This window comes from Nansenia antarctica (assembly GCF_963989245.1).
Source record: "Nansenia antarctica genome assembly, chromosome: 3".
Classification (NCBI taxonomy): Eukaryota; Metazoa; Chordata; class Actinopteri; order Argentiniformes; family Microstomatidae; genus Nansenia; species Nansenia antarctica.
The window spans coordinates 60844233-60854411 of record NC_137688.1 but is presented as its reverse complement, the minus strand read 5'-3'; the positions used below and the strand labels follow the sequence as shown (position 1 = coordinate 60854411).

The 10179-nt window shown below is 43.4% G+C and overlaps 1 protein-coding gene across 1 annotated transcript in view; it reads right to left on the bottom strand.

Moving 5' to 3' along the window:
* Window positions 1-609: 609 nt before the first annotated feature.
* The window catches only part of LOC308153283 (RAC-alpha serine/threonine-protein kinase), a 26498-nt gene continuing 16928 nt past the window's right edge, over window positions 610-10179 (bottom strand). The window contains exons 4-14 of the mRNA XM_080526373.1: window positions 9889-10000; window positions 9262-9388; window positions 8961-9092; window positions 8758-8823; window positions 8117-8185; window positions 7860-7985; window positions 7292-7420; window positions 6552-6766; window positions 6151-6238; window positions 5865-5967; window positions 610-4505 (exon numbers count right to left, since the gene is read on the bottom strand). Coding sequence (XP_080382499.1) covers window positions 4426-4505; window positions 5865-5967; window positions 6151-6238; window positions 6552-6766; window positions 7292-7420; window positions 7860-7985; window positions 8117-8185; window positions 8758-8823; window positions 8961-9092; window positions 9262-9388; window positions 9889-10000 — 1247 coding nt within the window. The 3' untranslated portion in view covers window positions 610-4425. The remainder of the gene's footprint in view (window positions 4506-5864; window positions 5968-6150; window positions 6239-6551; window positions 6767-7291; window positions 7421-7859; window positions 7986-8116; window positions 8186-8757; window positions 8824-8960; window positions 9093-9261; window positions 9389-9888; window positions 10001-10179) is intronic.

The following is a 10179-nucleotide window of genomic DNA, read 5'->3' as shown; positions in this document are numbered from 1 at the left end:
AGCCTTGACACCTGAGACCTGTCTCCCAGGACACACGTCCTGTAGCCTGGACACCTGAGACCTGTCTCCCAGGACACACGTCCTGTAGCCTGGACACCTGAGACCTGTCTCCCAGGACACATGTTCTGTAGCCTGGACACCTGAGACCTGTCTCCCAGGACACATGTTCTGTAGCCTGGACTTGGCTTGGGGCCTCCTGCTCTTACAGCACCTAATAGAGAGATTGCATGCCTTGCATGCCATGATATGTTGGACAATGTCCAGAACCAATATACAGTATGACTAATATTGTATCACAGATCATTTAACCATAACCCATATCTTTTCTTTTAAATAGTTAAAACACTGTTCACTAAGCACAGTATGACGGTATCACAGTATGACAGTATGACGGTATCACAGTATGACGGTATCACAGTATGACAGTATGACAGTGTGACAGTATTACAGTATGACAGCCTCACAGTATGACGGTATGACGGTATGACAGTATTACAGCCTCACAGTATGACGGTATGACAGTATTAGAGCCTCACAGAAAAGTCAAGGTTATTTCTTAGTTGTTATTTGGGGTAAAGGAAGCACAACACAACAATATTGTCCAAAAAATCTTTATTTCTGAGTCCCAATGAAAAATAATGCCACATTATGCTAACACAGTAAAGGAAATGTTGTTCTTTGTTCACAAAAGCTGGTGCATTCAATCATTCAATCTCTCATTTCACACAGGGGCCTGCAAAAGGTTAATGAAATAACTTAAATTATTGTTTAAACATTTTCTTCACTCCCCAATTCAAATGGTGAGTCACCTAGGGAGAATCAGTCAATAAGCAACCATTAGGTAAATTGTTTAAAAATAAGGAAGTAAAAAAAAAAAAGACAAAAAAGTAAACAAGTAAATATACAAAACATACAAATATGGAATGGGACGACATAATTAAATATATGTTTTACATTCATTAACATTTATTTTGCATGAATTATCAAAGTAAAACGATCTGAAACATTTCCTTGAGAATCATTTAATTTAGGGGCTTCACCTAACTCCAAACCAAATAAGGCCTTAACACTCTTCAAACCCATAGGGAATTGGGACACAACGTGAATCATTATTAAATGTTTTCAGTCAATGGTTTTTATAGCAAAAGATTGGATTTTCTCAATTGGATTAAATTAAGACAGTATTCCTGTTTCAAGCATTTGGGGGATTTACTATGTAAAAAGTAAGAATTTCATTTGTTTCCTTTACAAACATGTAACATATCGTAGCCAGAAGTGAACAATTGCATCAACTTGCCCTATCAGATTTGTTCACGCAATTGCTTGTACGCACAGACACAAGTACAAAATTCATGTTAATCCTTCTCGGAGGTGGTCACAGGCTGATTTGCATGTTTCCCCAACACCAATCACTGTATTTAACTGTCTACTGGTATGTGGTTGCAAACCAAAGGGTGAGTATTGTACTGTAACAGTGACCTCACTGAGGCTTAGCCTAAAAGCATTGGGGGAGAAAATGCCCAATAACTGTCAAAACAATCAGAAGAAAATACGCAATAATCAAATAATAAAAACCTGTTGACAGCTACAGCGATGATTAAGATCAAGGTCAATTTGCTGGCAGAGCAGAACATTCACACTCATTCCCCAAGGTCCTATGTACCAGTACTGTACATGTGCATGCCTTTTGGGTTGTGAAATGATCTAAGAGTCGGCAATACTCAGGGAGATTTAAGGGTGAGGGTGAAGTGAGGTTTGTGCATGGCACCCACTAAACAACTAAACAAGACTTTGGTCACAGTTCTCAAAAAAAATAAAAAATAAAAGACATTCATTTCAAACCATTATTTTTCTCATTTTAAAAGGTACGCTCCTTAATTCCTGTTTCCTCCACCCAAAACCACCCACCCCCCTCTCTTCGACATTGGGGGCGGTTACTTCAGAATTTAAATAATTCAGTGGCAGTTAACACTTGCCCACACTCACCCAAATGATTACAAACTGATATTCTAGGGCCTCACTTGTCGGAGGAAACAAGAGATTATGCAGAGCACCTTTAAATATACCTCCCCCCTCCTCCCATTCTGCCCCGATGAGGATGCCAGAAATTAAGATGTCCGTCTCTCCCCCCCCCGCCCCCCATATACATCACGGCACTGTATACTGTACCGGTGTTATTGCACAATTACATTTACTTAGTCCAGGGGTAGTCTCCCCACAGTACATGGCAACTCTCAACAAAGGTCGGCGGGGAGGGGATGTGGGGGCCTCATCAAAAAATGTCATTGAAATGGATAACGGGGTGATGGGGTTTTGTTTCGAAATTGTCCAGTCAGTGAGGCGTGGTGTGATGAGATATGTGGAGCAACTGGTTGTTATAAATATGTCAATTCAGCTGGGTGAGCATCAGAAACGGTCGTCTCCGTTGTTCAAAGTCATGCATGTGTCAGCATTCACTGTCATGCTGGTAGAAAAAGGCATCTCTATTTTGTTTTTTTCTATTAGTCATGTTCTTTTTTTCAATATACAGCCTCTGAAAGGTCTACTAGTATGTTTCTCTTCTAGATATAAACAGTGAGTCTTCTTTCCAATGACTAATTTAAATGTTCTTGTTAAGTTGAATGTCTCTACAGCTTTGACTGAAAAAGAATAATAAAAGAAGAAAACATTCAAGGGCCAACTGAAAGGGTTCTTAAACAACGTTGCCGCAACAGAGGCCATTGATGAAAACCAGGAATAACTAACAGAGCCCCCGGGTCAGTCCCAGGCGTGGTAGGCGGGTGTGGTTTCGGACCTGCCTGTGGAGAGGGTGAGCCGGGGCGGTGTGGGGAGTTGCTAATTAACCTCGCCCCGGCTCCGCTGCCTAGAGCCGCACCCATCCCTCTCTCCCTCTCCACAGTCGAGGCCGAAGCCACACCTCACTACCTCACCAGGTATAGACGAACAGAGCCCGTTGGTCAATCACAGGTGTAGCGGCCTTTCTAGTTAAACAAATATGTACATCCAGTCATTTCATCATACAACCTATCAAGGTAAAGATGTATCACAAGAAACTCTTTTGTACTGTGGTTGCAATTGTTGCTTACTGAATTGTACCAGAATCACAAGGTCATATTTGCCATATTTGCATGATTTCTCATCACAATCTCAAATGTCCTAATGCTCCCAAAATGGCAACCATCCGGCCAAACAAAATAAGTCTTAAACTCAGCAAGATGACATCGTCACATACACTGCACAAGGAAGTGTTGCTGTATCTCCAGCCATTTTCTGATACATTGTAGGCTGCTGATCACCTACTATTACAACTATTCCATTATGCAAAAAGAAAAAACCAAGAGGCCAGACAGTATGTGGGGCAGGGACCACAAGGAGAAACAATAGAACAACAATGATATTACATCTCATTTCATAGACTCCATTTCAGTACTACAGCTCTTGCTCCTAATAAAGGTCAACATTTGAGAGGGGTGTGAGAGCAGGTGTAGATCTTTAGTGTTTACCTCTCACAAACGTCAGCGAACCTGGTGTCTTTTCGTGAGCTTAGAATTATAAGGTTCTATCTCCGTTTAGGGTAGTTCAGAGATATCGAGCGTCAAAGTTTTTACATTCCATTATGCTTTGTGAGATGTAACCTTTGTATTTTATGAATTACTAACTCAAAAATGTCAACATTTAAAAAATAACACCACACAGGCATTAATAAACACCTAATGGATCAGATTATGTAAAAAACTCAATTCTGAACAAAAATGGAGATAGAACCTTATAATTCTAACCTCACGTTTTGAGAATGAAGCGACAGTGCTGGCTAAACGACTACAATGTGAGGGAGGAGGACTACAATTAAAGACAAAATATTGGATAAGCAAATAATACGGCTAACCAGCTAGCGTAATAGATAGTGTACCGTTTGAAGAACGAGTTTGTTGTTAAGAATGCATGTACTGTGCTTCTCTTTTGAAGCTAGCTGCATCGGATTGGTAGATTGTAAATGTTTGCCGTGTGGCTTTAGGGTTGACAAACTGCATCTTGGTTACCCTTGACCTCCAAGTGCTTCCCCTGCCTCCCCCGCTCAAAGCCATGGTATAAGAAATACTAGAGACACCCAACAGTGAATCTCAATAGTCTAAAGTGGCCTCCTACTCCTTCAACTGGACCGAGCTGAAGACACAGGATCGGTGAAAGCCATGTGGCAAAAGCCTTGGGAGGAACTTCCTTTTACACAGGTCAAGTACAGTGTGGATGAATAAAAGGAGAGAAGAACAAAAAGCCACATTAGACAATTGGGATGCACCCCCAAAATTACAGCATAATAACAAATAAGACTAAACAGAGAACAATTGCGGGTGAGGTCACTGATGGGAGTGGGGGGGGGGTCCATAAGAGGATGGTGAGAGGGGTGAGGAGGGGGGGGGTGTAGGTTTAGGCTGTCCCACTGGCAGAATAGGAGAACTGGGGGAAGTGGGGTCTCCTGTCGCTGTCGAAAGACTCCATACTCTCATCTGGGAAGTACAAGAGAGAGAGAGAGAGAGAGAGAGAGAGAGAGAGAGAGAGAGAGAGAGAGAGAGAGAGAGAGAGAGAGAGAGAGAGAGAGAGAGAGAGAGAGAGAGAGAGAGAGAGAGAGAGAGAGAGAGAGAGAGAGAGGGGTGAGACAATCACAATGACCATGTTTCATAGCAAAGATAACCAACCATCAATATTATGATTCATTTGGTAATGGTAGAGACAACATGAACAAAAAGATCCACAAGGGGGCGCCCTTAGGCAACAGAAAACATCTCAGACAACATCAGCTGTCAGCCCACAGAGAATGAGTATCATCAAAATGTAGTAATTGTTCAACTTTTATTGCAGAATACTGCCACAGATTGTACAATATATAAACAATAGATTGCGCATAATGCATAACTTCAGTGTGCCAAGCATTTCCCTAACTTTATGCATAATCATGCTTAGCCATGTGTATCATGTGAGCTTGTCTGTAATTGAAGAATCAGTTGTACTTTATTAGTACTAGACATAATAATAATAATAATAATAATAATAATAATAATACATATATTTTGTATAGCGCCTTTCTCAGTACTCAGACACTTTATATCAGACAAACAACAAACAAATAAATACAATAAGACAGAAGACAACAATTGGCTATGAGTGTTGCTGTTAGAATGGATGGGTGAGAGAGAGCAGGTGAGAGGGGAGGAGAGAGAGAGAGACCAGGTGAGAGAGAGAGAGCAGGTGAGAGGGGAGGAGAGAGAGAGAGACCAGGTGAGAGGGGAGGTGAGAGAGAGAGAGAGAGAGAAGGTGAGAGGGGAGGTGAGAGAGAGAGAGAGAGAGAAGGTGAGAGGGGAGGAGAGAGAGAGAGAGAGAAGGTGAGAGGGGAGGAGAGAGAGAGAGACCAGGTGAGAGGGGAGGTGAGAGAGAGAGAGAGAGAAGGTGAGAGGGGAGGTGAGAGAGAGCAGGTGAGAGGGGAGGTGAGAGAGAGACCAGGTGAGAGAGGAGGTGAGAGAGAGCAGGTGAGAGGGGAGGTGAGAGAGAGAGAGCAGGTGAGAGGGGAGGTGAGAGAGAGAGACCAGGTGAGAGGGGAGGTGAGAGAGAGAGAGCAGGTGAGAGGGGAGGTGAGAGAGAGAGAGCAGGTGAGAGGGGAGGTGAGAGAGAGAGAGAGAGAGAGAGAGCAGGTGAGAGGGGAGGTGAGAGAGAGAGAGCAGGTGAGAGGGGAGGGGAGAGAGAGAGAGAGAGAGAGAGAGCAGGTGAGAGGGGAGGTGAGAGAGAGAGAGCAGGTGAGAGGGGAGGTGAGAGAGAGAGAGCAGGTGAGAGGGGAGGGGAGAGAGGTGCCGGGTTACAGGGGAGGTGGGTACCTTGTCCAGGAGGTGTGATGGTGATGGTCTGCCCTGTGAACTCTACGTCGAAATAGCGGGTGTCCGTTTCCGAGGTGACCTGGGGCTTGAAGGGCGGGACGAGCTGAGTGGAAAGGGGAGGAGTCCGTCAAATCGGAAGGGGGGGGGGGTAATGACACATGCTTGAAACCTATTTTAGTACAGTTAGCTTATAGAACTGTTACTGAATATAAAACACACCATAACATAGATCTATTATCTTGTGTTATAAGCTTTACATGTAGACCAGAGGTCCACGGCTCCTTACCTTCCTTTCATACACGTCTTGCCACTCGATTCCAGCAAAGAACTTGTGCTGCATGATCTCCTTGGCGTCGTCTGGCCCTCCGCCTAACCTTAAGGAGAGGAGATGGCACACACAGAATGAGCACTGCTTACTATGATGGTCCTTCTAAATTACGGTAGCTGAATTTGTGGATGAGGCTCGCTACTTTACTCTGGTTGCTGTTGTTGCTCTTGAGCTGGAACTTGCTCTCGCACACACTCACCTATGCTTAGATATCCTTCTTGAAACCAAAAAGCAGTAAGCCCTACCTTCACACACCTACAGTACCACAAGTCTCACACACACACACACACACACACACACACACACACACACACACACACACACACACACACACACACACACACACACACACACCTCACCTCTGCTTGGGGTCCTTCTTAAGCAGACCAGAGAGCAGGGACTTTCCCTCAGGTCCTAGGGTGCGGGGAAAGCGGATCTCCTCCATGAGAATGAGCTCAAACAACTTTTCGTGGTCCTGGTTGTAGAAGGGCAGTCGACCGCACATCATCTCATACATGACCACACCCAGACCCCACCAGTCCACTGCTCGCCCGTAGTCGTTGTCCTCCAACACCTGTGTGTGTGTGTGTGTGTGTGTGTGTGTGTGTGTATTTGTGTTTGGGGAGGGGCTTGAGGTTAGCCATACAGTACTTAAGCAATAAGTGCTTTATTGTGAAAAAAAGTCAGAGCTGAGGGGCATTGGGTGTTGCGGCAAACCCTCAACTGTGACTGTCTTCACAACAAGGCACAGACTCAACGGAAAAAAACAGAAACAGACAATTGTGACAAGAAGTATTTATTGCGTGATAGATTGTGGTTTCTTGTTTCCGAGAAGCTATTTTTAAAGATGTTTCTATGCTGCACTTGTGTGCGAAGGTACGCTCAAAAAGAGGCAAAAAGATTTGATTTACTTCAAAGTGGGAAAATTAGTGCAACATCAAAAGACCTTGTCTTTATTATATTAGTAACATATGGTAAAGAGGACAAATGCATCATAGCCATTACTTTATCAGGGAATAAAGCACGGCTTGTGACATATTCAGCCTAACACAATTCTTGTTTTGAGCAACCTGTTGTATAATGTTCATAGACGGCTTACCTCAGGGGCCAGGTACTCTGGTGTGCCACAGAAGGTCTTCATGGTGGCCCCATCTTTGATCCCCTCCTTACACAGGCCAAAGTCTGTGATCTTGATGTGTCCGTCTTTGTCCAGCATCAGGTTTTCTAGCTGTGGCGGGGAGAGAGAGAGTGCATGTAGTATTATTAATTTCATATCCAGTATTTTTTGCTTTCACAATTTGTTCCCCATCATTTGTGCAGGCATTAGTGAACTTGTCTAGGATTGTTTCTAAGCTTTGTGTTTGCCTTTGGAGTCTTCTATTTGTGTCTGTCAACATAAGGACCAAAGTGGTTCCAATGAGAGTCAAGTAAGATTTGATTACATTAGATCAGAAACAGAGCCAAAAGCCTTAGGCTTGAAATACGTTGAGTGTTTGCTCGAGCTTGCCTTAAGTGCCAGATGTGCAGGGTTTGTACTTTTGGGGACTATTCCTTTGGTTCCATTATGCCAGACAAACTCAATTAAGCACAGATCAGCATTTGAAACCATTTCAAATAGTACTTGAATCCAAACACGGCCAGATCCCCCTTCCTGCTCCCCAACTCACCTTCAGGTCCCTGTAAACCACGTTCTTCTCTGAGTGGAGGTAGTCTAGCGCTGACACAATCTCCGCCCCATAGAACCGAGCCCTATCCTCTGAGAACACGCGGTCTCGCGATAAGTGGAAGAACAGCTGGGTTGCAGGAGAGATCGATTTACGTTAGTCAAATCGACAAATACCTTTTGTTGATTGGCTAATGTTCTCTATGAAATATTCACCCAGTGCCCTCTCCAGAACCGGGTGAAATCAGACACAAGACTTACCTCTCCACCGTTGGCGTACTCCATGACGAAACACAAGCGGTCGTGCGTCTGGAACGAGTACTTTAGACCCTTTGAATAGAGGAAGACATTTAGCTAAGGCAGCGTCAAATAATTCACGATTCACCTATGATGATTAGCTTAGCACACAGAGGAAGGGTTCACATGCTACCGATACATGGAGGAGTTGCTCTAAAGTTATACTCTATAAAGTGTACATAAACTGTGTAGCTAGTGTATAAACACAGAAACACTCTTACCTAGACTACCAGTCAAAACTTTTAGAACATCAACATTTTCCCAGTTCAGTAGTAAATTCTGTAATTTACTTCCATTGCTGCAGAAAATCTGTTAAAAAGTTGTTAACCTGTAAATTGTTGCTGTTTTCTTTAACCTCTGGTACATTTACTGCTTACCTTTGTTCCATTCCAGGTCATTCACTGGACTTGAACTGCTTAAATGTCAATATATACTGGAAAAATGGGGGTGTTGTAAAACTTTTGACAGGTAGTGTACATTAGGAAACAGGTACTATGGCTTCTCAAACATCATACCCACCCTTAGCATAGACACCTATTACCAGCATGGATATGAAAGCCAGTAGTTTGTAATCATGGTTGGAGTGCATTGGAATAGTCACTTACCGTCAGGAACGGGTGTTTGGAATTCTGCAGTACTCTGTTCTCAGTGAGCGTGTGTGCTACTTCATCCTAACAGGTGACGAGGGAGATCGGATAGGAAATTGTAAGAAAACTTTATATACAAAGCAGACCTTTAGTCTTACTGTATTTTAAATACTTTGAAATACTTCTAGCATTTTCTTGATCCTGCCTCTAACTTTACTCACTTTTGCCACAATCACTTCCTTCTTGAGGATTTTCATAGCGTAGTATTTTCCAGACACCTTCTCCTTCACCAGGATGACCTTTCCGAAGGTGCCTTTTCCCAGGAGTTTGAGGTATTCAAAGTCGTTCATAGTCTTAGGGGATGAGTCAGGTAAAAAATGGTCAACAGCCACAAGATCCTAGTAAAACATGTTGTTTCAACTGATAAGGAGAATATAAAACAGGAACACAACTTTATTTCAAATGAACACAATACAACATCAATCCTATTATAGAAGGGTCAATTTGGAGACAGGGACGCACCACTTTGAGTTTGGGTTTGGTGAGGTACATCTCCATATCCATGGGGTCGGGTGAGGAGTCCATCCGCTCCTCCTCCTGTTTCTGCAGCCCGTCTGCCACAGCCTGGATTGCTTTCGTCCATTCCTCCCTGAGGATGGAGGGAGAGAGGGGGGGATGACACCACCATTGGCATTGACTGCATGTGTGAGTGTGTGAACGATCTATCTGCAGTACTGGGTCAATGAAAATGATGTTATGTAATGTAAGTAATGTGAAGCATTATGCATAAAAAGTGTTGTAATTTCAAAATGGTGAAACCAATATGTACACAACTACTATGAAATAAAAGCGGATAATCACTACTTTGACTCTATAGCAATTGTTTGATTTCAAATCCTAACTTTTGGAGTGCGGAGCAAATAGAAGACATTTGTTTTAATGTCCCATTACTTTCGCATGGCAGTGTATATACAGTATGTGTGTGAACACAGTATGTGTTTGTGTGTGTGTGTGTGTGTGTGTGCACATGAGTCTGTGTTCCATGTGCGTTTATGTGGTGTGTAAGTGGGCGTGCATGCATCTGAATTTATGTGTGCGTATATCTGTACAGTATGTGTATGTGTGTGTGTGTGTGTGTGTTTAACCCACCTCTCCTCTGGGGTCTCCACATGAAAGGTGCGCTCTATGACAGTGGTCCACTGCAGGCAGCGGATGATGAATGTGTTGGGCTTTGGCCTCTCTGTCTTCATCAACTGACATTCTGAGTGTGTGACAGAGACAGAGGAAGAGAGCGAGAAAAATAAACAAGAGTAGAAGAACATTTGAAAGAAGGAGACAGAGTACGGTTGAGAAAAGTTAAAACCATTTATCTATATCACCATGGGAACTAACAAGGTGGAGACGGTAACCAGGCATTCTCAGGCAACGGTACATTGTCCT